The sequence below is a fragment of the Crocodylus siamensis genome, chromosome 2, assembly GCF_052110815.1.
Source record: "Crocodylus siamensis isolate JL-2025a chromosome 2, ASM5211081v1, whole genome shotgun sequence".
Classification (NCBI taxonomy): Eukaryota; Metazoa; Chordata; order Crocodylia; family Crocodylidae; genus Crocodylus; species Crocodylus siamensis.
The window spans coordinates 25,266,799-25,293,520 of record NC_143396.1 but is presented as its reverse complement, the minus strand read 5'-3'; the positions used below and the strand labels follow the sequence as shown (position 1 = coordinate 25,293,520).

Here is a 26,722-nt window from a genome sequence, read left to right as displayed (position 1 = left end):
TATATTAAATAGTATTCTAAAGCTTTAGGCCACAGGCCAGCAACCTTTCCAAGTCATAGGCCAGAATAATACAGTTCCAATAGGTTTCGGGTCAGGGAGCTTAGTGCATCAGCAGCAGTGGGCTCTACCCACGTCCATGCTTCTGCCTGCCCCTGGTTGTAGCAGTGGTGGCACAGGTGCCGCTCCAAATCACCACGCCCCAGCACAGCTCTTCACTGCCTGGCCCTGGCTTAAATAAAAGCCCCCTACCAAAGGTTGGATCCACTAAATCTGTCGGCCAGATCTGGCCCACAGACCATTGTCACAGAGTCACATAGGTGCCCCGTGAGTGTGAGGGTGATTGGCAGAGCTGCCAATCACCCAGGCGGCTCAGGTGCCTGGTTGCCAGGGCAACCAAGTGGGTCACATGGCCGGAAGGGGGCAGGGCCAGGCCTTTATATGTAGCTTAGGCCGGAGCCTGACACACAGTTCCCTCCTGGCTGCTGCAGGAGCAAGAGCTCTGCGGCTGAGCTGAGTGGCCTGAGTTAGTGGTTGCTGCTTTACCACACTAACCAGCTGCGATGATGCGGGGAACAAGATCACCCTGACGGAAGGTAGGACTGAGAGCCCTGGCGGGGCTTGGAGTTATTGTTAGGCGTGAGGAGCCTCTGTTTATGTTGTAGCCAGATGGCTTGAGTTTAAGTTACAGTTTACTCCGGAGGACCGGGTGAGGCTGTAGGGGAGCGAGGAGGCCTCAAGGGGGGAGCTCCCCCAACAGCTTGGGGGTTCCCAGTGCCCAGTTGGGGCACAGTGCCAGGGGCACTATTGTCAGTGCTGCAGGGCACCATATTGCGCCAGGGAGGCGCAGTGTGCGGGGTTACAGACCCCGGCCCATAAGGGTGGTGTTTGCCCGGTCGGCAAACGGACCCAGCGAAGGGTCAAAGGGGACAGGCACGGTGGCATGCGCCGGTGCCCCAGCGTGAGGCGCGCAGTGTCAGCCCTAGAGAGGGCAAGGCCCAAGGCGGGGCCGCGACAGGGCGCGAGAGGCGCGGTGTCAGCCCTAGAGAGGGCAAGGCCCCAGAGTGGGGCAGGGACAGAACGCGAGGCGCTGGACCCCGGCCCTTGAGAGGGCAAGGCCCCAGAGCGGGGCAGACCAGGAAGGGATAGCAAGCCGGCCCAAGGGCGCAGGGCGGCGATAGAGCCGAGATCAGGGCGGCGATAGAGCCGAGATCAGGGCGGCGATAGAGCCGAGATCAGGGCGGCGATAGAGCCGAGATCAGGGCGGAGGGAGCGTGCCGGCCCAAGGGCGCTGAGACTAGGGCGGCGAGAGCGTGCTGGCCCAAGGGCGCCGAGACTAGGGCGGCGAAAGCGCTCCAGACCCAAGGCGGAGCCAGCGATTAGCCAGGCGCCGGCTAGAACCCGGCCCAGGGGCGCCGGTATTAAGCGGCGCTAGCGAGTCGGACCCAGGAGGCGCCAGCGAGTAGCTGGGCGCCAGTGTGACAGGCCCAGGGCGTGGGGAACGGGCTAGAGATTGGGGCCTGACCCAAGGAGGCGCCAGGTGGGCGAGGAGCCCCGGGGCCCGAGAGAGAGAACGAGGGCACCCGATGGGCGAGGGACCATCCAGACGTCCCCAGAACAGCTGCGAGGCTTGGGGCGTGCTGAAGGGGAGGTTTGGAGGCACGCATAGCCCTTAAGGCGGGACGCACATAGATACCCCAGTCGGGAATAGGGACAGGAACATCCAGACCGTCCACTAGGGGAACTGGCAGCCTCCACATTATATATTTAACCATCAAAGTCATGGCGGGCGAGATTCTGAGGGTGCTACGTCACCCTAACGTGACGGTAGGGGGCGCTAGGGGGCTCACGGCCGCCCCTAGCCGCCGCTCCCTCACAACCATATATTGCTGATGGTTGCTTTAGACAGATCCAAATGCTGTTATGAATAAATGTAAACCACCACCACCACCACATCAGGATTTAAACCTGAACCATCACCACCTCACTGCTATTACTATATTAGTTAAATCTATTACTAGATCAGCAGAAATCGTTATCCCAGTGGCATTATGTATTAGGTACATTTAAGTGAACAGAGGGAGCCTGGCTAATCTCCCCACAACCCATGGGAGATCCTATCCCATGGGTTGTGCTCCAAGAGCGTAAATGGAATTCAGAGTTGCAGCCTATGCCAGGTCCAGGGGTATCCTCAACACTGACAAGCTACATTGAGCTCTCTACTCAACCTCTAAAGCTCAGAGGCTTCCCTGGCACCTCTCTGACACATCCAGTACAGCGTGCTGTGGCTCATGCTGCGGTAGCAGGATCATCTCTCTTCAGAGCATTGATGTCCAGTGGTTATTTTGACATGCAGCTCACATTTTCCCAAATGCAAGCAAAAGAGGGAAACCACAATTCAGGACAACCAATAGCAACAGCTACACAAGACAGAGGTGGTACTCCCTTGGCTCAAGTACTTTTTCTGTCAGTTATCAATGGCCCAACAAATAATGGAGAATTCTTCCCAAGAACTTTTTAAGGTAGGATGAAATGCTTCATAACTTCAGTATAGGGTCATTACAGCCTCCCTAGAATAGCAATAATCATATAGCTCCCCCTTTACATCATCTGGAAACATTAAAGATACCCAGGAACAATGACACTGATCCAAAGACAACTGAAGTAACAGCTTTCCGCCCCCCACGAATCAGCTCCAATTAAAAGCCCGTTCACAATGTCACCTTCTCTCAAATAAATAAATTAAATTAGTATTTCTACCTCTGAGTGCTAAACCTAATGAATCCAGCACTCGAAAGCACACAAACCAGTATCAGCAGTGAGAATCATGTTATATTTAGCATCATAATTAAACAAGTGAAGGTGTGATCGTCTTCATGTTCCACTAATAATACACAGAAAATTGCCAATTATCCAAATGCCAGAGCTATGACCTGTTCCTACCTACCGAAAGGAAATAGCTGTTCTTCAATTACTTGTTGTGTTGCAGTAATTAGACTGGAAAATTACAGGACCCTTTCATTAACCCTCCTCAAAATATGCACATTTTTAAAGAGTCATGTCAAAAGGATAACCACTCACAGCCTGAAATAGCCAACCTGAACCCCAAAGTATTCATTCCGAATACCTACACACAAGTTTCCTGTTCAATGGAAAGATTAATTCTCAACCTATGTTAGTCAACTAAGTCAACAAAAACAAGCTGATCAGTTTTACTTAAAATTAGAGAAGTAGGGCTGGAAGGGACCTCCAGAGCTCAATTAGTCCAACCCCCTGCCTGAGGCAGGATCATCCCTATCCACACCATTGCACACAAACCACGATCTAAACGCTACATATGATACCAACACAACACAGATCTAACAACTTAACCTACCTCAAGTAAAGTAGGGGGAACCATAGCAGCCAATGTCCTGCTTCTGTGAAATATTTCATAGATTTCATAGACATTCGGGCTGGAAGGGACCTCGGAAGATCGAGTCCAGCCCCCCGCCCAAAGGGCAGGAAGTCAGCTGGGGTCAGAGGATCCCAGCAAGATGAGCATCCAATTTGCTCTTGATATTCTCAATATATGCTCAAGAGATCCTGGGTAGAGACCCACGCCGACCACCACTATAGAGGAAGGCAAAAAACCCCACAGCCCATACTAATCTGACCATGGGGTAAAATTCCTTCCTGAACCAGAATATGGTGATTGGTCTGAACCTGAGCAGAGGGGCAACACCCTCTAGCCAGGAACCTCTGGCTTTGGTCCTAGCAGGAGCTATGGTACACCTCAAAGTCCCCAGCTTTGGCTGTAGGCAAAACATAGTGCATCTGAGGAAGGTTTAAAAACACCCTGACGCATGTAGCAGAGAAGTGGGAAGGGGCAGCAGCAACCAGCAAAACCCAGAAGCATGGGAAATCCCCGTTGTAGAACATATACATAGCTACACCTAGATCATCCCCAACCAATGGTGGTCCAAACCTCTTCTTGAACACCTCCAGTGATGGAGAGTCCACAATTTACCTAGGCAATCTATTCCACTGCCTCACTATTCTCACTGTGAATAAGTTTTTCTTGATATACAATCTAAACGTACTTTGCTGCAACTTCAAGCCATTGGCCCATGTTCTCCTTTCCCCAGCCAGAAAGTAAAGGTGCTTGCCCTCTTCGTTATAGCAAGGCTTTAAGTATTTGAACACTGCTATCATGCCTAACTACGCTCCTTCAGCCTCTCCTCCTAGGACTTGCTTTCCAAGCCCTTGATCATCTTTGTTGGCCACCTCCAGACCCTCTCTGACTTCTCCACATCCTTTTTAAAAATGTGAAGCTCAGAACTACACACAGCACTCCAGATCAGGCTTAACCAGCGGCAAGTAGAGAAGCACTATTGCCTTGCACCGAATACTTCTACTGATGCGGACCAAAACTACATTTGCCTTTCGTGAAGCTGCATCACACTGCAAACTCAAATTGAACCTGTGATTTACCAAAACTCCCAAGTCCTTTTCTATAGTGCTACCCTTCAGCCAGCTGTCACCAATTTTATATTTGTGTTTTTTCCTGAGGTGTAGCATTTTGCATTTGTCCACATTGTACTTCCTCCTTTTAGCTCTAACCCCAATTTTCCAATCTGTTTTCCTCTGGAGGTTCTGAATTGTGCCTACATTCTCCAACATGTTCACAATCCTTCCCAGTTTCATGTAGTTTGCAAACTTTCTCAAGAAGCTTTTTATGCCAGCATCCAAATCATTATTAAAAAGACTTTGAACAGCACCAAACCTAGGATGGACTCCTGTGAAACTCAACACCAAAAACCTCCTGCCACTATGACATGGACCCATTAATAATTACCCTTTACTTGTGGCTATTGAGCTAGTTACCTATCCACCTACTAGTAGTTTTATCTAGTCCACATTTGTCCAATTTGTTTATGAAAAGCTCATGTAGGACCATGTCAAAAACTTTGCTGAAGTCCAGATACAAAGGGAATGCTGTAGATATAGTGTAACAGGGGGCCTACTGGCGCCAATCTCCGTGTGGCCCACCCACCTGTTCTTGGGTCAATTGCCTGCTTTCTCACCCACCATGCCTTGGTCTTAATTGATTAATTAACAGATGTAATTAGGCAGGAGGCTGCCCATTTTCTGCCCCGCTGTGAGGGGGTGCTATCTACAGCTCCATTCCTCCCCTACACCGCAGCCCAAGCCTCACAGATGACATCCTGATGTTCTCATACACGCCAGTCCCCCATGATGGGGCCCAGAATCCTGCTGTAGGACCCCCAACTGAGTTCCTCCCTTCAAGCAGACTCTGCTGCCGTCATACTGGGCCATATCTTCCTGCCACCGGTTCCCCTTTGGGTGTGGTCCCCTCACTGGGACCTTCAGCTCACACTAGCCCTGGCCCACTTCCAGGCCAGTCAGGACCCCAGGCCCCTAGCTCTTGGGTGTCCCTCTTGGTGGGCCTCCTTGACCTTCTGACCCTCCTGGTCCTGGCCCCCACCTGGGCCAGTCAGGGGAAGCTCTGGGAGGCCTCGCTGTATGACCCATACTCTTACCCCAGTCCCTGAACCCCCACAGGGCTCAGGGAGCCTTGGCCACACCTGGCCTCCAACTCTCCACCTTGGGGCTTGCACCCCCACAACTACCTCCGGTGCATGCAACCCACCCGAAGGTGAGGGCTAGGGGTTAAGGCGCTCCGACTTACCTTTCACCGGGGTGATCACTGGCCTGGCATTTCCTGGGGGCTCCCACATCACTGGGAGCCGCACCAGGCCACCCACTCCCAGGAGGGTGTAGCTTCCGGTCATACCCAGAACCAAGAGCCTCCTACTGTCCCTACAGCTCCTCCCTTACCTCCAGGTGAAACTCGGCAGCCCTCAGGCCAGACAATGCTGTTGCCTGCCTGGCTTCAGCCTGGGAATTATATGGGAGCCAGGCCCTGCCCCTTCCAGTCAGCTGACTCCCACCGGTTACCCTGGCAACCCACAGCTGGGCTCCTCACTTACTGCTCCACAAGTAGCAGGCACCTCAGTGCCATGCTACACCCCTTCATTCACCCACATAGTTCATTTTTTCAAAGAAGGAGATCAATTTTGTTTAACACTTTGTTTTTCATAAAACCATGCTGGCTGCTTGTGATTAGCCTTTCCTCCTACAGATGCTTGCAAATTACCTTCCTTAGGATATGCTCCAGTAACTTCCCAAATACTGAAGTGACGCTAACTGGTCTGTAGCTCTCTGGGTCCTCCTTTTTGCCTTTTTAAAGAGGGGTACTACTTTGGTCCTTTTCCAGTCCTGTGGTTCCTGGCTTGTCTCCCAGAACTTCATGAAGATCACTATGAAGGTCTCCAATATCTCCTCTGCCAATTCCTTCTGGACCCTGCAACATGGTTCATCTGGTCCTGCTGACTTGAATTCATTCAGAACCAACAAAAACCTCTCTTACCATCTCTTCTGCTATCTCCTCCCCCAGTTTACCCTCTTCCTTACCCAGGTAATCCTTATTAGGTTTGTGACTGCAGCTTAATTTACTTGTGACACTGAGGCAAAATAACTGTTGAGTAGCTCTGCCTTCTTTGCATCTTCAGTTAGGAGTTCCCCCTGTCTTGTTAACAGAGAATCCACAGCTTCCTTGGTCCTTCTTGTCTGGCCAACATACTTATAGAGCCTCTTTTTGTTGTCCTTAACCTCCTTTGCCAGGTGCAGCTTATCTTTGCCTTCCTCATTTTGTCCCCGCAGGTTCTAGCTGTTTCCTGGTACACTTCCTTGGTTACCTCTCCACTCTTCCATTGCCTATATGCTTTACTTTTATATCTGAGGCATTTTAGAAGCAAATTGTGCAGCCACATTGGTCTCTTGCCATCCTTGTTGTGCTTCCATCGTGTTGGGACAGATTTTTGTTGGGCTTCTAATACTGTGCCGCTGAGAAGCTCCCAACCCTCACGGGCACCTTTAGCCTTCAATCTAACCTCCCATGACACCATGCCTATTAACTCTTTGAGTCAGATTAAATCTGCCTTTTTGAAATCTAGTGTCCTAATTCTACTGACCTCACACTTCCCATCTCAGGATTTGGAATTCTATGTATCATGATAATTTCTTCCCAAGTTACCCATCACCTATACATCTTCCACCAATTCTTCTCTGTTCATCAGGACAAGATCCAAGACAAAGGATCCCCTAGTTGTATCCTCCACTTTCTGGAATAGAAACTTGTCCTCCACAGAAGTTAGGAACCAGCTTGACATTTTACTATATTTACCCAAATCTAAGATGACCCTGAATTTAAGACGACCCCCCTCCATAATAATTAGATTTCACACAAAGACAATTTTAATATAGTATTATTTTTATAAACAGCTGTACTGACAACAACTATAGCAATACCAATAAATCAAAAATTCAACATTAGTTTCAATCCAGTTCAAACATGAATTTAACTTAATTTACATGAGGTTCTGTCCAGCACCTGGTCATTGCTACTCCTTTCTTAGGTCCTATAACTTAGGACAGGTCTCTTTCACATGCATCCTCACTCACACACTCTTCACTGTTCCCATCTTCTCATAATATATCATCTTTGGTTCCTTCCATGGCATTGGACACGCAACACTCCTTGAAGACCTTGATAATGGATTCTGAAGCAAAGCAGCGCTATGATTGGTATCTTAGGGCATGTGTAGATGAAACGGAGGCCCTAAATTGAAGTGGTGGGTTTTAAAAAACACCACTTTAATTTAGGGCTGTTTAAACCCCCATGTCGTGCACACACCCTGCTTAATTACCTGCCTGTCTGGCAGGCAGAGCAGTCCCTGGGTTGGGGGGGTGGGGAGCCGCTGCTTCTCTGCGTGGCAGTGGTGGCCTCCCCTCAGGTGGCACCCAACTCAGGCAGTCTCAGGGGGCACCACAGCTGAGGAGGGAAGCCCTAGGCCCCTGTGCAGCTCAGGCAGGCAGGCTCCAGGGGGTGAAGCTTACTTTTCTTGGGCAAAGCCTACTTTCCTGGGCTGCTGCCAGGCTGCCTACAGGGTTTCTTACAGAGCCGTGGAGAGAGTGGAAAGTGCTTTGCTCCGCAGCTGTAGGGACATCAAACTAAAACTCCTTGAAGGAGTTTTAGTTTTCTGCACCCCAAATCATTTAAGGCACATTATGCCACTGAATTTCCTACAGTGGCTGGAACTAATGCGCAATAAGATGCCGAGGAATGCAAACACTGACACCCTTAAAGCGGTGCAAAAGCATTTAGCCCACTTTAAAGTGTTGTGCACACACACCTCTTGTTTTGTGTATACATGTCCTTAATCTTCCCATCCAGTGAAAGTGCATAGTTCCATGCAAAGAGCCAGCCTGAGTACTGACACCATAAATGGTCCTTTAAAGGGCTTATTCACGATGACATCCAGTACTTGGAGTTGAGATGTCATACCAGCAGGTATGACTACAAGGTCAATTTCTTGACTGAATTTTTGCTTTCATGTCTGGTGTCAAATGCCCTCTGACTGAATCTAACACTAACATTCCTTGTTTCTTTGGCAGTGCCCCAAGTCTCCATTTCCACACAACATTGAACCAGTCATTCACCAATTCACTTGACATCCATTCTTGTTCCTGGCACCTAACTACTATTCCTGGTGGCAACTTATTTTGGCAGTTTTTCATTTCAAAAGCACAAAGGGTGGCAATTTTCTCCCATCTGCCAATACTGCTAACATCACTGTAATTTGCGACTTTTCATTTCTTAGATATCTCACAATTATGGATTTTGCACCATTTTGCAATGGTGATATTGCTCAGCATGTCACAATAGACTGGAGTCTCATCAGCATTACCTATCTGGCCCAAAAGGTAATTGTGAGTTTTGCGTAGCCTAATAATATATCTCTGAAATTCAAGAATTTTTTCACTGCATTCTGATGGTAAATGTTATGCAAGTGTTATTCTTCATCTCAAGGATAAGCCACTACATTGCATCATTCAGAGACACCACCCACTACTTGCTTTGATGTTTTGAAGGGGAATGTTCAATTCCTTTACTATTTCTAATGTCTTGAGTTGAAATGCATCATGAGTGATAGGCATTCCATCCTTCCTCTGTTTCTGAACATACTTGAGAACTTGCTTATCAGTTTCAGGAAAGCAATCTTGTTTTGGAACACTCTGTTGGGTTTTGGGGGGGGGGGTTTGCACATTTCACAGACAATGCCCAATTTCACAATTTCCACGAAATCCACAAGATTGCTAATTGAGTAGGTCCCTAATTATACTTCCTTCTCACCTCACAATTATTTGTTTTTCAGCACAATTTCAACATACTTCATAAACTTTATTTAAAGTTTGTATCATAGCTGTGCCTCATTCCTTTTGGCATTGTCACATTTGTACTGCTACTCCCTCTTTTTTCTACATGGTCTGTCATGGGGGTTTACTTGCCACTGCTCACTCCACAGAATCTCCCAAGGGTTTTTTCTATGGTTTAAAATTTTGGCCAGTCATTAGTGATCAGGCCCTGTAATCTCCTGCTTTCCATGCTACTCCACTAGGACCTCCATTGCCACCTGCCCCTCTGCTGGGTAACTTACTGCCACTTGCCTCACTGCTGTCAGATGCCTTGCCATATGCTGGTTCTATCGCTGCCGCTGACGGAAGCTTTGCTACGTGTTAGATCCCAGCTCATGGCAGGCCCCTCATTACAGCTTCTGGGTCCCTTGTTGCATGCTGGATGCCTCATCAACATGTGTGTTCTGGGTCCTTTATCACCGCTTCCAGGCCCCTTGTTACCACATGCTGGATGCCTCACCTCATGCTGGGTCCCTTGCCACCACAACTGGGAGCCTTGCCATGTGCCGGATCCCTTGCTGCTGCTACTAGGAGTCTCACTGCATGCTGGATCCCTCCCTACTGCTGCCTGGAGCCACACCACGCATTGGGTCCCTCATCACATGCTGGGTCCCTTACTAAGTGCCAGGTACATTGTCACTGTTTCAGGTCCCTCCCTGCAGCATGCAGGGTGCCTGGCTGGCCCTGAGGGTCCCTCCTCCCTATGTGCTGGCAAGCCCTTTTAGGGTCTCTCCCTGCTGTTTGCTGGCTGGGGTCCCTCCTCCTTGCATGCTGACCACCCTTACAGGGTCCCTCACTGCTGCGTGCCTGGCCAGTCTTTCCCCAGAGCATGCTAGGTGCTTGGCAGGCAGGTGACAGGTTGCTCCCAGCTGCTGGCTGTCAGATACTGAGAAATCTTAGCATGCAGTGGCCTGGCCCCTTGCACACAGCTCAAAATGACCCTGCAAGTGCTGGCCAAGCACCATGCCTACAGTGTGTGGGGTTTCTGGCTATCATATGGTGAATCCCTCTGAGCTGGTGCTCAGTGGGTGCTGGATCAACCTGACATACAAAAAGGCACCCACCCAGGCTGCCAGAGTGTGATGAGTTGCTCTAGCACCCACTCAGCATGTGCTTGCCAGAACCCTGCATGCTGTGGGGACAGTAGCTAGGTGGCACCTGCCAGGTCATTTTGAGTTGCGTGTGGGGTTTCCAGCCAGAGGGTGCTGAAGCAATTTGACACACATGTGCAGGCAGCAGCTTGGAGTGACCCTGCACTGGCTGGCCAAGTATCATGCATGCTGAGGGGAGCTTGAACACCCTCTCCTGGCTAGCCATGTTCATTTTCTGGTTTCAGGTAAATTGTATGCAATCATAAGAGGTGGCTTGATTTTCCCCATGTTAATGGGGAAATAAACTTTGTTTTATAACCAAGTAAATATGGTATGTATGGCTACATTGCTCTTCCATAGCTCCCATCAGTACCATCCCATAGCTTTTGAATAGATTTGTCATACCTAAGGAGTGCCTCACCCACCTCCTCTTCCTGATTAGGTGGCCTATAATAAATCCCCACCATTCTATCAGTGCTGCATCTTTTACCTTTTATTTTCACCCAAATGCATTCTGCTTTGCTGTATTTGTCCTCCTGAACCAGAGAACAAAGGTGTGCATTTTTTCTATGCAAGGCAATATCACCACCTTTTCTCCCAACCCTATGTTTCTAAACCAGCGTGTAACCCTTGATGTTGACATCCCAGTCATAAGAACTGGGCCACCAGGTCTCAGTGATGCCAATCACATCATAGTTCTTTTCACAGGCTGCAGCTTCCAGCTCATCCTGTTTAATCCCTATACTTCTCACATTTGAATACATGTATTAGATGTATTTTGACCTCCTCACTTCCCTTTTGCGCTACTTGTTGCAGTCCTGTAGCTCTCTGGTCTTTCCCAGAGTTGAGTTGTTTCATCAAGTCCTTTTTCTTCTGCACAGTGTGCTTTGTTGCTGGAGGGTTTTATCCACCAGACCCCATGGGAGGTAGTTTAATGCCCTCCTTACTAGGTTGGGCAGATGATACTCAAAGATGCTGTTCCCCATTTTTGTTACATTGATCCCACCTGTTGCTAGCATGCCTCCCCACCATAAACATCCACCTGTTGTCAAAGAAGCTGAAGTCTTCACATTAACCCCACTGTTTCAGCACCATCTGTTCACTTGCAGGATATGATGGTCTCTGCTTGCACCCTTGCCTTCTCTGATCTGCTCAGTGTCATTCCTGGCAGTACTGCTTGTGCCTACATGGACAAGCAGGAAGGGGTAGTGGTCTGAAGAATGGATAAGTTTTGTCAGTCTCTTTGTGACATCCCAAATTTGGGTGCTAGGTAAGCAGCACACCTCTCAGGCCCCCAAATCTGTTTGACAAATTGGTGCCTCTGCCCCACCCCACCCCCACAGAAGGAAGTCAGCAGCCACCACTACTCTTCTCTTCCTTCATGATGTAGTAGTCCTGGAGCCCACATCTTTGGGCCCTTGCACTTCCTGCTCTCGGGGCCTTGTACTTGTAGTTCTCACATACTATCGCTGTTGCAATATACTGCAGGGGGAGTTTTAAACCTAAACTTGAAGCAGGTGCAGAAGTCTTTCAACAAAAGTGAACTACCTGTATTCCTGCCTAAAACACTGTGAAGTTCGTGCAAAGTATTTCATTCTGTGACAACAAAAGATGACAAATATGATGGCATAAGGACCCATTTATAAAATATAAAAAAAGACTTTAGACAAATAATTCTCCCCCCCAAATGTTTAAAAACTGTATGTAGCTTCCTTAAATTGTAAGGGTAATTTTACTGGCAGGAAAACATTAAAAACACACATATTGATATAGTGCAGGGATCCTCAACCAGGGGCTAACAGTACCCTGGATTGCCTTATTAACTTGTCAAGGCTGCTGCACAATGATGCACAATGTTAGCACTGTTAGGTGTGAAAACAGTTCACTTGATGAACTTGGATGTTTCAAATAGGACCCCTAGTGTTAAAAACATTCTGACCTGTTGTGATCTTTCCAAGTTCTTTGCAACATGATAATTGCTCTATTATTTTTCTGTAGTGAAAAAACAAGTGAAAACTAAGAATTGCCATTTTCTAAGCGGTGCCTTGAGCCTAAAAAGGTTAAGATCCATTGCCCTGCTCTACCCAAGAGCAGAGTTTTAAGATGGCTTATTTCCCCCTTAATATGGAAACAATCAATTTGAGGAATAAGAGTGCTCCTAGCAGATTGAGGGAAGTGATTCCTTCTCTCTAATCAGCACTGGAGGTCACATCTGGAGTACTATTTCCAGTTTGGGCCCCCTACTACAGAAGAAGTGGGCAAATTGGAGGAAGTCCAGTGGAGGGCAACAAAAAAAATGAATAGAGGGCTGTGGCACATGACTTATGAGCAGGGATCCGGGTTTTCTGTATCCTGTGAAAAAAATGGAGATTTTCTCCTTGAAAGAAGAAAAATCACGGATTTTTCCCTTTGAAAGTGAAAGATCCAAGAAACTGTGGGTTTCTCCTTGCAAGCTGGCGGAGTTCCAGCTTCCAAAGGGCTGCTTGGGAACGTGGGGAGCAGGAGGAAGATGATCAGAGGCAGGGGGCACACATATATGTGGATGGCAATACAAACTGTCACTGTGGTGGAGAGCAGCTCCCTGCAGGTAAATCTGTGGGGGAGGAGGAGAAGGGGGGGAATAGGTGACACACAGAAGAAGTATGGAGAGGCACATACCCCTCCAGATTTCTGTGCCCACAGTAGGGCACAGGGCTGTAGCCTGGATGAACTGACACAAGGCAGGAGCCACCTCCACAGCCCAGTGGGCTGGAACTGGCACAGGAGGATGGAGCCAAGTGGGGAGCGTTCAGTGCTGCCACTGCCAGGAGTCCTGCACTGCCATGGCCACTTAGGTGTTTCATTTTAAATCACAGAAAAATGTGGATATCGGGAGTTTTAATCAGAGAATTTTGGGTATTTTCATCCAATGATTTTGGATTTTTTTAACAGAGAAAACCAGGATCCCTGCTTATGAGGACAGACTAAGGGAACTGGGCTTATTTAATCTAAAGACAACAAGATTGAGGGGAGATTTAATAGCAGACTTCAACTGCCTGAAGGATGGTTACAAAGAGGATGGAGCAAGACTGTTCTCAGTGGTGGCAGATGACAGAACAAGAAGCAACAGTCTCAAGCTCCAGCAAGTGAAGTTTAGGTTAGGTACTAGGAAAAACTCTCACCAGGAGGGTAGTAAAGCACTGGAACAGGCTACCCAGAAAGGTTATAGAATCTCCATCCTTAGAGGTTTTTAAGACCTGGCTAGACAAAGCCTTAGCTGGTTGATATACTTGGAAATCATCCTGCTTTACACAGAGGGTTGGACTAGATGACTTCCTGAAGTCACTTCCAACTCTAATTTTCTATGATTCTAAGTCTCCCCATCCATCCTCCTACTGACAGTATTGATATCTTATTTTATCTTATCCCATTAAGCTACGGTAGATCCTAGGTTGGCAACCTTATAAGGCCCTAGGTTGGAATGACCCAATTGAGGCCATTGCAGGAACTAGAATGTAGCCACTGCTGCTACTTTTCACCACACCGGCATGGGGAAAGCACCCAGTATCTGCTGCTGAAACCCCCTGCCGCCAAATGCCACCAAACCCCATGTTCTCAGGCCCCAAAAAACCACTGTGGCCCAGATCCAGCCTGTGAACCATAGGTTGCCAACCCCTGCCATATATGGTTCAGTCCTGCTATGAGTCACCTTAATCTAAGCCATCTATTAAATGCTTTGGGGCTATCATGTGAGAGGAGCCAGAGTACATGTTCTTCTGGACCCTTTGGACAAGTCATTGGATAAGTGAATGCCAGGGACTCTTCTTAATTCATGCCATATCTTGAAAATACAGTTTGAAACCCTCTGTTGGTGAAGGAAGAATGCCCAAATTAACCAAGTTATTCTGCTTGAAGAATAGTTCCTCTGAGAGATACTCTATGGGAGAGTAAGATTCCAACAATTCCTTAGGCTTCAAGCAAAACAGAGTCCTCACAACAAGCAATCAACAATATTGAGATAAACACTTTTCTTTTAAATAGCACAGGGAATCTACTGCCAAAAATCAAAGCATTAATATTAGTTTTATTTTTTCCTTTTACTTTCTCTCACAATCAAGCAAGTAAAATGTTAAACTCCTGAGAAGTAAACTACGTTAGCAGAGAAGCTTTCAGATGAGTGTACTTAATGAACCCAGTTTTTTTTAATTTAAGCGTCATACATAGAGAAGGTACACCAGACCCAAACTATTGCCCAACTGTTCTTACATACTTTTTACAGGGACAATGAGAGAAAATAACCTTGTGGAACCTTGCAGAAATGCATCATGCATTCTTCTTCAGTAGGGATTATTCTTAACTGGTAGGTAAATTGGAAACCAAATAAGTACATGTATTGAATATGAAAAATATTACTATACACAGAGCAGGATGGTTTCAGTGCTTGTTTATATTTGTGTACGTTTAAATCTGCAGTTTTTTTGAAATTCAGCAAGATGAAGTACCAGATCAAAGAGCTTCATTTTAGGAAGACATTTGTCATTATGTGACTTGAGTCCAGATACACAGCAGTAGCAATCCATTCATATTAACAATCCATTCAATCAGGTGAGTTTCTTCTCACAGCTTACTGATGAAAGAGGGTTTTCTTTCTACTTATATTTGTTCTATTAGAAGTAGCACCTTGGATAAATGGTGAGCCTGGATCCAACTTAACATATTTTTTCACAGAGAATGGGGCACAAAAAATATGTTAGCTGATCTAAACTGCCATAGTTCCATTGGAACTTATGCTTCCAGTCTCTGAGTAGCGCTATGCTTTCAAAGGAGCTAAAATAATGCAGGACAGCCCAGGATCTGCTCTAATATTAAGTGAAAACAGATTAAATGTACAAACACAATTCAGTAAATGATCAACAGAAGGGGTGAAACTGTTTGCCTATGAGAGTTCACCACTGTGAATGAAACATCAGAATATTCTGATTCCATATATAACAAAGCTAAAAATATATTTTCTAACTTATTACACTAGACAAAAAAAAAATAACAGTTCTGTTAAAACATAACAACTTTCTTCTGTGGTTTACTTTATAAAAGTGTGGCCAGTAAATGAAGGCAATTGGTAATGAAGGCTACCAGTCAAATGAAAACTTATGGGAGTGTAATAAAATTAGTGGAATCAGTATCTTTATTAAAATAAATACATGGGATACATAGAGCTTTCAGCAGAAGAGAGAAAATGCACAGGTTTTGCAGAAAGCACTTATCAATTCATGACCTGGTTTCATAGGGATTTATGGGTGCAGAACACTTTTGAAATGAGACTCTCGGTGGCTATGGCACTTGAGTAGAGAACATAGACAATGGGTTCTAAATTGTCTGAACTACTATTTGACTACGCCAATCACTTGTTTAAAATGTAGTATGATAAAGATCTTCAGCAACTCACACTTCTGTGACAACACCAAAATACTTCTGTAAAGATTTCCTTTAAAGGTTTCCTATCTGTAAAGGTTTTTATATTTGAAACTAAACATATATATTTAGACACCCAAATGCTCCATAATGCAAAGTCCTTGGGAGAAATCTTGGCCTCACTAGAATCAGAGGGACACAAAATAAAACAAGAGGTGTGCATTAAAAAAAAAAACTACTCCAGGAAAGAGGGTCAAATTTCACGAAGAACGCCAACCAGTTCAACAATAACAAGTATGCTAAAATACTTAGGTTATTAGTAAGGAAAGTTTCCCTTAAGAGAATATTAGTAAAAAGTATATTGACAAAGCTGAACTTTCTAAATTTTATAATCACCATCAGGATATATTCCATTACATTCCCAATCTATTCAATGTTTGCAGATCAATATCATTTTCACCAGTGCCCTGAATAAATCTCAGTGCAACTGATAGAAACAATATTCCCAGTAAAAACAAGCCATTCCTCTCTTTTTCACGTGTCTTTTCTAGATGAAATTGAGGTTTAACTTAAGCAGCTCATATTCAGTTTTATGGCAGCATTTGTCATTATTCCACATTATATCTCAGAGAATAGCATACAGTATGGATACACAGAAATTAAGACACTAATTGATCCACAGATTACCTCCAAATGTGAAGCAATAAACTGCCAATAAATCACTAACTCCATAACACAAGGGTGTCAAACTCACTTGTATTCCCAGGTCTGTTCTGAGCAGTGGGGCTCCTCACCAGCCTGATTCAGATTGCAAGGAGCCTTGTGGGTCGTATCCAGGCCTAGAGGTGGTGGCTGGGTGAAAGGTGGCATGGAGGCTAACACACTTGTCACTCTTTGCCCTCTGCCACTCAACACACAGAGTCAATATGGCTCCAAAGCTGGGAGCCCGCCCTATCCCACTCTCAAATTCCCAGTCTCTGTAGGAGCTTCAGAGGTTTGATGATTTGGTCTGCGAAGGGCCTAGGACTTCTACAGAGAATAACTTATTCTCTGATATATCAAGGTATCTTTGACATCTCTGCCTAACATACAGTATGGTAAAAATGTTGCAGTTCCTTTGTAAAGAAACCCATCATATCATGATTTGGTTTGTTTCCAGTCTTATGTCTGATTTTTGTACAGAGATCGCCAACAATGACTCAAAATGTTACCAAGTACACAGGAGAGTGCACATTGGCCCTCTGCCCTGTTCTCACCCTCTCATCCCCTCCCCAGCCCTCCATGGAGCGAGGTAAAAGGAGATGGAGCTGCAGAACTGAGCAACCTGCTGTCATACCCCTTGGCTGGAAAAAATGCTGCAGCATGCTGTAACAGCCATTTTAAAGCACTCAAGCAGAGGCTTGCACATCTGTCCATGGCCTGAAGCCCTTTGAATTTGGAGCACTCCAAACTGAAGGGAAATTTGGAGTGTTTCACACAAACATCTTTCCATTGCCTTTGATGCCTCTAGTATTCAAAAAAAGTTCATGTCTTCTATGGCTAAAACAGTGCCTGGGCATAATTTTACAAAAAGTAGGAAGACATCAATCAAAAACATATATGCTTCTCTCTTAAGACCCACAACCAGTATAAATTGCAACTGACCTGAAATTAATTTAACTAAATGAGCCAGATTAGGTGGAGACACTATGAGGAGCAGTCCAATTCTGTTGCTTGGTTCAGATCATTTAGGCTTGTGTTTTACTGAGTATTGGACACAGAAACAGTCTATAAATATCTAACATAGTCTGTTCCTCTTCCTACCAGTCTGAAGGGACTGGACTCTGTTCTATTTTATCTTTTGTTGATACGTTATTTGAAAGGTGCTGTGGTTTGTGCTCTTGATTTTTTCTGAAAGTGCACTGAAGAGCCCTGGGCCAGAAACCAAGAAAGCCTGGTGTCCTGCACAAACAAGCTTTGTTCTTAAAGCTCGCAGTTCTACTGTTCTAGTGGAATATATGCCATGCAGATCATGACTGCATGGGTGTTGGGCAGCTCCCCAAGCAATGTGGGCCAGTCCCATGAAAGGCTTTAAGGATCAACATCTAGAGACCATCAGCTGGACTTGGACAACTGACACAGGCCACCTGTGTAGTTGAACAGATGGTCAACTGTGTATGGACCTAAGTATATCCGTTTAAATAGGCACAGGGAATTACATGAATCAAATCTGGAGGTCATGATGCTAAGTCTAAATCTCATGGGAGAATGTACAGTCCCCTCTGCCAGCTGCAGAAATAAAACTGCTGACCTTGGGTCTGTCTATTTGGGTATCCAGAAGCAGCGAGGAATCCAGGCATCTGCTGAAGCTATGGACATCCTTAACACTGCAAAGGAAGATGCTTCCCACTCTCCACCAACACTATTTTAAGCAAGTGCACTTCACCCAGTTGCCCTGTTCAACCAAAGCTTTAACTAGGTGGGAGATGGTGCTGTTCCCTTCCAATGGAACCTGAACTTCATTTCTATGCTGCTATAATTTCAGTCTGTGATTGTTCACTAGTGACTTCATAGTGACTTCATTTAGATGTCACAATATGAAGGGACAGAGCTGTGAGATTCCACAGGTAGGGGCTTCAGAGGTAGAGAAGCATATCCACATCACAAGTCTGTGGGTGCAGCCTGAGGGCAATGAGTGAAGGCTTCTCAGCACAGGGTTTCAAAGAGCTGGGACATGAGGACTCCGTGGTACAGGGTATCAAACATTGTTAAGCTATCCAACATTGCTGGGTTACCTATTCCCTTAAAGGAATCTGCTTGTCAGCTGTTTGTTTCCATGATCAAATACACTTTTGCATATATTAATGATAGGGGTACCTCATTTGACTTGTGATATCATAGTTCTTGATATCTGTTTTTGTATTTAATATACTAGATTTCTCAGATCAAATAAAAAAAAGAAACTGAGTTCCTCTATAGCCAGAACTTTAAAAATACATTACTGCAGCAGTTCAGCAGCATCTTCTGATTTGCCAGATAATATAAGAAAGAAGCAGAGAAGCAGCAGTCTGGGAAACTGCTATTAGCAAGCACTATTGTGGCAATAGTATGGTGCTATATAGTAACTCAAAAAGAAAATAATCCTCCAGATGGCTATACAAGAAAATCTCTTGATCAGTTCTTATGTTGATTTTATTGAAGCCCATGGAAGAATATACAAGAGAGAATTTAATCCATTAGCTCCACATTGATTATTATTTTTAAAAATATATATCATTCATAGGATAAATTCAGTTCAAATACTCCAGAATATACTTTATGCATGCAGTACTGTACATATACTCTTACACCAAAATATTTCTGTTCTCATAGTCTCTGTTGGCTTTAAAACCAACAATAGCTGCTCTTTTGATTACAGCTCTAGTGCAGTGTGACTGATTTGGTACTCTGGCCTGAATCACCACAAAAGAAAGCTGATTGGTTAAAAATGCTGAGTACCATAGCAACTGACTTGCAACCTAGCTAATGTACAGTAGGGATTTTTTCCTTGAATTAAAGCCACAAGTGAAAATACTGGGCCAAATCTGGACCTGGTGTAACACCACAAATGCTAGTAGAGTTACATCAGGGATTGAGAGGGTCTACTCCTTCTTCCCATGGCGCTTGATTTTGAGATGCAGAACCAAATCCTCAGATACTTATTTAATTACAGTATGCCACCTGCAAGGAAACATTTATCCACAGCATCGATTTTGCCTTTTTATGTTCACCATGCAGGCTCAAAACAAATACAATCACACATTAAAAGACTCTAATATAATGGAACTGATTGAACGATAAGAGAGATGATCCTGGTTTTAGATTGGTAGCCACATGAAAGTTATCAGCATATGTTAGAAGGGATTACAAGTTTCTCAGGGAACAGTTGAAAATATTCCTGAAATTAACAAATCTTTTTCCCCCAAACCATCTGATTACTTTTCTCTTAGAAACAGGTCGAGATGGCTGAGACACCAGAAGTGGGGACACTCACTCACATATCAATAATTAAAGCCAACAACGCCTGCCTGGTACAGGACCATGATGAACACGGTGAAAAGCACACACCCTCAGAGGACGTCGAGGGTCTCAGGAAGGTACAATGCCTCCCTGAGCTTTTGGGGAACAACGCTGTTTAATTACCCTTTGGGAGGGTTTAGAACATGCTCCGTTTCTGTGGGCCAATTCTAACATCCAATGAAGAGTTCAAAATGGTTTAATCTCCTCCCTAGTCCTGTTAGGGGCAGTCTGTACCCCAGAGGCATTAGAGAGTATTCCCTGAAGCAAGGAGAACACGAGTACTGTAGCAGGGTTGGAAACCCTGCTCCATCTTCTCTCTGAGGGCCAGTGGAAAATCTACTGAGTAAGAAAATGGTGTTTCAGAGTAAAGATGCTGAGCAGGGTATGTGCAATGCAGCCTTTTGAACTGCATTAAAATTAAAGTACTGCTGTTGCGGTGGTGAATGATGGTCCAGGCAACATGTGGGAAGCAATATTTGTTTGGCAATATCTTCTACTCAACCCACCATATAGTTGGGGAAAATGTTAGACAACCTTTTAGGCACTTTGGAGCCTAAAATTAAGAATTCAAATCCATGAACAGGCTCCACCAGGTACTGATCCTTCCATAAGACATAACAAGAGATCCCTAAAGGTAAATTTAAAAGCACTATTTTAAGCTCACAAGTTTGATAATATTGGCTGGAATTCCCACACATACGTGTGGGTGAGTAAAATATTGAATAACAGGGTCATTTTGTGAACATTTTGGAACCAGCCTCAAATGGCTGCAAAGCACTTTAAACTCCAATTAGCATCAGTAAACTCTCTTAGGCTTAGACCAATTTTGCATTAAAATAAGCCCTTAAGAAATATGTTTATACCAACAGGTCTTGTACTGAATATCAGTGAAACACACCACTCATTTTGATTCCACTTTAATCACACAGACAGTTTACTTTGGTTTGATCCACAGATGCAGCTCTGAAGTCTACATTAATTCTACATGGTTAAGCCAAATTTGATTAAGTTGAGATACAAAAAAGTGTTAATAAAATTGTAAAATGTTCTGCAAAAGAATTTAATATTCCATCTTTAGAACCCCCTGTTTGATGTAAAAGCACCAAACTCTTATAATCTGGATAAAGAAGTACTAATGGGAAAAGTCAAAGAACTCAACTGATTTACCCAAAGCCACTTTCAAGAAATGCAAAAAAAGCAAAGAAGATATCTCAGCTCGTTTAGATTTTAAATTATAAGACCATTTAGCTATTCCCTATATTATCTGATAGGTGAAGAATAGCAAGCAAGGATTTTTTTAGTGTATATTAGGAAATGAACAGCAAAGTGACTTTTAAATAACTCTTTTACTCAATGGTTTGAGCAGACAGGATATGGCTCTATCTTTAGGCAAGTGCATGTGTTTAACAGTCTCTCGAAATGAAAACTATTTTGAAACAATCCTGTTGGAATAAGTCTCTTCCTATTCCTAGAAATCAGTACAGGCCTCTATGTTAAGGATTCTGTCAGCTTGCTGGAAATATGATAAAACACAAAGGTCTGTATGAGTAGGACTAGATCCCACACTCTCCAGAATAATGCTAGCAAATGTGTGTCTAGATCAAAATAAAGTAACATATTATTTGTATTACTGCACTGCATAAAGGTTCCCATCATTGACTTGCACTTCACAAATATCTCCTGAAGAACTCAAAATCTGATTTAAGACAGAACCCAGTGATGTAGCAAAAATTACCTTTATTTATTGCATGTATTAAAAGGTGACACAGTACAATCAGCAACTGAGGACAAATTTAAAAGTTTTTGGTGGTACCTGGAATCCAGCTGCCTGTAAGGACTCCTGTAACCAGCCAATCGGGGTAAAAATAAATTAATAGTAAAAGTGACAGGAACCCTTACCTCCAACCCCATCTTCAGAATCAATCTCATAGATGCTCTCTCCTTCCATGTTCTCTGCAGGGCCAGGCACAATGCAAGGTTTCCCAGGGGTAACCTGTCCAGGTTCCAGAAGGAAGCTGAATCCACACACTTGGCATCCAGCACAAGCAGTATCTTTCAAACAAACAAACACAACAAACAAACAAAAAGCTGTTGAATTATTTCTGTTCAATGTTTGAGATTTATTTCTCCTCTCTTTTCCCCCCAACCCTACTGCATATGATCCTGGAAGTCTTACAGTTCCATATCTGACAGCAGAGATCCTTGTCTTGGGCTACAGAATATCTAGGGACAGCTCTGAGAAAGCAAGATCCAGGCAGAGCATGGTAGCACTCCACTCCATCTACAGATATGCTCTACAGACCATAAAGATCTACGGTGCATAGATATGGGTAAGCAACATGACCCCCTCTCCCCAGTGTCTAGAGATAAAGGGAAAAAGACAGGAAGGACACAGAACTCTCACCTCCTTTTCCCAAATTGTCCTTGGGTACCTATCTTTTACCACTGGCCTCTTCCAAGCTCTGTTTGCTTCTTATAGACAATGCTATTTCCACCTCCTCCTTTTCAAAACAGTACAAAAATCTTGAATGAAGAGGAAAAGTATACTGAGTCAGGGTATACCCATGTCTTACTGACTCTGGACACAGTGGAGTATCAAGAGCCATTTGTTAACAAGAGGCAGAGAACAGTCCCAACCATCACGTTACTCCTAAATGTTCATGACTGATCCTTAAGAGAGGTGGAAGCAGCATGACTCTGCTTCTCAGGGTCTGAGTCTTTCAATCCCTTGAGACTGAGAAGAAAGGAAACTGGAGACCAAAATACAGCTTTTATAATACATTGACATAAATGCCTCTTAGATGAATAAATAAAAACAGGGCAAAAACACAATGCAAGATACAAGGCACAATGGCTTGGATTAAATACAGCATGACCCAGTGTTCAAAACGAGGCCAGGTACTTTAAGTAAATGCAAGCTACTTATGGAGAAGTACACTGGCAATCATGTGCCCACTTCAATGAGTAACAACTAATTTCTTTTCATAAATTTGGGGAACTCAGGGGAAAATGCTTCTCTCTTGATTTTCTAGATCATCAGAATTTAGCCAAATTGCTCCAACCATAGTACTTTGGAGAGGGCTGAGGAGGGGAGAGTAATTTTCACAGTGACAAAGTGAGGTGGCCCATACGCTTTGGTTTTTTTTTCAATTTTAATTTAATGTTAAACAACGGAGTACAGTAAAATAAAAAAATCTGTATTTATACATGTATCCAAAACAGTTCAAGGCTATGCCATTTTGTTGGTAAAAAGAAGCTCATACCTAGAAGGTACCAGATGATCTCAACATCTGCAGTGGCTTCAGACTTCCTATTCAGCTTCTGCTTCACCCCTGTGGTTCAGCCAGCTCTTCCAACGTGGGCATATGCCATGTTATATACCAAGCATAGCAGTGCAGAAGATACAGTCGACATTCCTGGAGCAAAAAGTTGCTGTACACCTGTCTTGTGATGCTGAGGCCTCCTGACCTCATTGTAACAGTCCAAAGATTATTTCATCAGTGCTTACTTCTAACACAATGAACATATCCACTCTTTGATGAGGTCTGTAAAAAGTTCCATACGGTAACACTGATTTTCAGTGCTGATTTTCAGTTTCCATTGTAAACATTTTTAAACTGATAAGATGTATTTAAAATTAAATAAACATTATTTAAATTTTAAAAAATCTATTTAAGTATACTTACCAAACAAACAACTGAAATTCAGTGGCCATTTGACCAAGATCTGGCCTTTAGGTGATTGTAAGAATATTAATGACTAGCCTGGTTCTATATGATGAATACATTAGTCCATTTACAAGGTGATACTGACGTGGTATTTGTATAAAATGGTTGATAGCCAGTTGGGAAAGCACAGTATCTAGAAACCAAATTGTATACCTTAATCCATAAAGGAGAAAAATCCCCTGTGCCAAACATGGGAACTATACAGAAAATGAAAATAGAGTGATTTTAGCATAATTCGTTCTCTGGGGCTAGGGACAGAAGTTGACATAAACCAGTCTAAGTGATCAGAAACCAGTTTAAACCTGTAACAGAACAAAAGCTCAGTGCACATAAACCACTTTCAAAATCACTGAAACTGGTTTAAGATAAACCTGGATGAATGTAGTATGAGACTAAACTGATTTAAATCAAACTGGTTTATGGAACTTCTGTCCCAAATCCCTTCCTGATTCAAGCTAACACACAGTCACGCCAGGATGCTTTGCAGCCCTAGGCTGTGCTGTCTGCTCCAGCAGAGCAGGGCTGGCCCCACTCTCCCGCTTTCTCAGAGCTGAGGCAGTAAAACCTCTGCCTCATAGCCTCTGCCTGTGCCTGTGGGTCTGCACAGCACAAGGGGAGGGAAAGCACCCTCTGTGGGACTTACCACCCCCCACAGACCCTCAACTGGGCTGGAATCACCTTAGCCCCAACCCTCGCCAGCTGCCCCTGGGTCTCAGGGACTGTGGGGCCAAGGAACAATTCCCCCAGCCCAGCACCAGCCGGGGTCTGCAAGGTCTGAGGATGGGAAAGCTCCCCCCAGCCTGGATTTTTTGCCCTACCCCCAGCTGTCACGGAGCAGAGGCAGTAAAGCCTCCAGCTCCCTAGCCTCTGCCTGTGCAGAGTCAGTGTGGGGTCAAAACCTGCTGGACCAGACTGGGGGCTGGGAAGGGAGAATCCCCTGTCTGCACCAGGAGCAGGGCTTGGGGAACATGCCAGGGGCGGGGAACCCCCACTGAGGCTGGGGGATCCAACCAGCCCTGGGCTGGAGGGGATGTTTCTCCCTAGTCGGGGACAGCAAAGGGTTGGGGGGGCATACGGCTGGGCAGCCAATCAAGGAGGAGCCCTGGGCTGCATCTGGATGCCTTTGGCAGTGGCCATCAGGCTTTGGAGGCATGCTCTAGTGCCCCCAGCACCTGGTATGGGCCACTGCACAGGTTTGGCTGCCTCTCCAGTTTCAAAAGTGAACATCAGTGCATTTTATTATCAGTTCAATCTACGCAGTTTAGAGAAACCTGCAAAGATTGAAGCGAGTCATCCTGGGGCTTTTTGACTGTCTCTCGTTAGCCCTAGAGACTAGAACACGGGACCCAAGACATCCACTTTATCCCAACAATATCAAGGATATAACTATACTTGTCTGCAATACCAAGTATTGATTTCTTCTCCCCCGACTCAAAGAATGTAAGGCATGTAATGCTGCATAGGAAGCCAATTTCTTTTACCCATATTACACAGTTAGTAGAACCAGTTTAACTCAATCCATGCTACTGTGATACCAGTCAAAGGAAGGTGATCTGTCAGCAATATTCAATAGTTGTGTGCATAAACAGAGGTTTGTGCATCTTGGCTGCTAGCTGATGTTAAAAAAAAAAAAAAATGCGCTTTAGTGGAAAAAGCAGCATGTTACTTCGACCTAGCCTTGCAGCATCTGTGTAGATTGGGCACTTCAGAGGTGCTTTTTGGCACTTTTAGCTAAAACTGATTCAATCAACTATTAGATAAAAGCACCAAAAAAGCCCTACTAAAGCGCCTGACCTATACAGAAGTTGGGCGAGATGGGGCCAGCTAAAGTATGGCCTCTTCTGGGCAGGTGTAGGGCTTAGTGCAGGAGCACACTGAGTTTAAAACAAAGCACCATTTTTTTTTGTTAATGTCTGCAAGCAGCCCTTATGTATTTGTTTTATATCTGTACATGCATAAATGTGGTCCCTTTCAAAACCTCCTTAATGTATCTCATTATGGTACAATAATCGAATACATGAAGTGTATATAGATTCATGGCAACATATGATTGTTCATAGTAGTAAAGTCGTGGGAGGGTAAAGTATAAATTTTATGAGAATTAATTATTAAAATTAAATTAAATGTCTGGTATCCTCATATCTATGAACTACTGATGGTTTACTACTGAAAAAAAATTAAACCAGGGAAAATTCATCTTCCTCTATTTACAAAAGTATCGCTATACCTATTATGGAAAATGAATGAGGCAAAGAAAAGAGGGAAGCAGTGAAACTTGTTTTTAATGATTTATTTTACATTTGTTTTTTCTGTAACACACTAATGGTTTTTTTTATTATTTCACCCTTACTGAATCTGCCCACTTGGCATCTACACAATTGTTGCTATTAATAGCATTTCACTCACAGTTGAACCACTTTTTATTTAGAAGAAAAAAACTCATTGTTCAGTTCCCTGGCTATGAGAATCTTTTAATTACACACTGAATGCAAAATACTGCAGTATTACTGAAGCCTACAGCTGTTTGAATGCAATCATAGCAGTGGGGGTAAAAACAAAGAGATGGAATTTTTAGTGAAGAATTGTTTCACACTTGGCTGTGTTGGCTATTAGCTTTTGGTTTGTACACTAGAGATGAATTCAGAATGCTGTAAGTTACCTTTATTGTCAAGAAGAAAAACAGAAGAGCAGTGAAGTATGAGTCACAAGTGGAGTTGGTATAGATCCGAAGTAATCCACAGATGAGTTGGATATTTTCCAAATTTTAGAGGGCTGAATAACTACAGTACAAATTACTTCCTTTAGTCACATTGTCTGATTTTTAAACATTTGATGCATTCCTTTTGAAACCTACTGTGCACCTTATACTAATTCCATACCCCAGGTGCATTTCTACATCAAGTCAAGAAGAGAGAGCAATGGTTTGTATCCTTTGGCCTGGACACCCTCGTGACCTTTGAGGGTGACTGTATGATGAAACAAATGTATATCTGATGTGGGGATGAGGCTGCAACCCCTTTGACTTTGCAGAATAGACAGAGTGAGCTCGCTAAGCTGATCAGCTTGTCAGTGCAGCTCTGAAACCCAGGAGTGAACACCTCTGCTACTTGCCCCGTTTTTCCCCTGCTGCCAAATTTAGCAATGGGCAAAGGGCTG

General features: G+C 44.4%; 1 protein-coding gene across 9 annotated transcripts in view; it reads right to left on the bottom strand.

Annotated features, from left to right (window-relative positions):
• Positions 1–26,722, bottom strand: part of PPP2R2C (protein phosphatase 2 regulatory subunit Bgamma) — a 348,432-nt gene that overhangs the window by 166,681 nt on the left and 155,029 nt on the right. For 5 of the 9 annotated variants that reach the window (XM_090035561.1, XM_090035552.1, XM_090035555.1 and 2 more), the window contains one exon: positions 21,738–21,890. The exons of 3 other annotated variants lie outside the window; for them this stretch is intronic. In XM_090035561.1, the coding sequence (XP_089891687.1) occupies positions 21,738–21,890 (153 nt within the window). Of the gene's footprint in view, positions 1–21,737; positions 21,891–22,242; positions 22,325–26,722 lie in introns of those variants that run through there. One more of the 9 variants, XM_090035560.1, reaches the window with a different exon arrangement.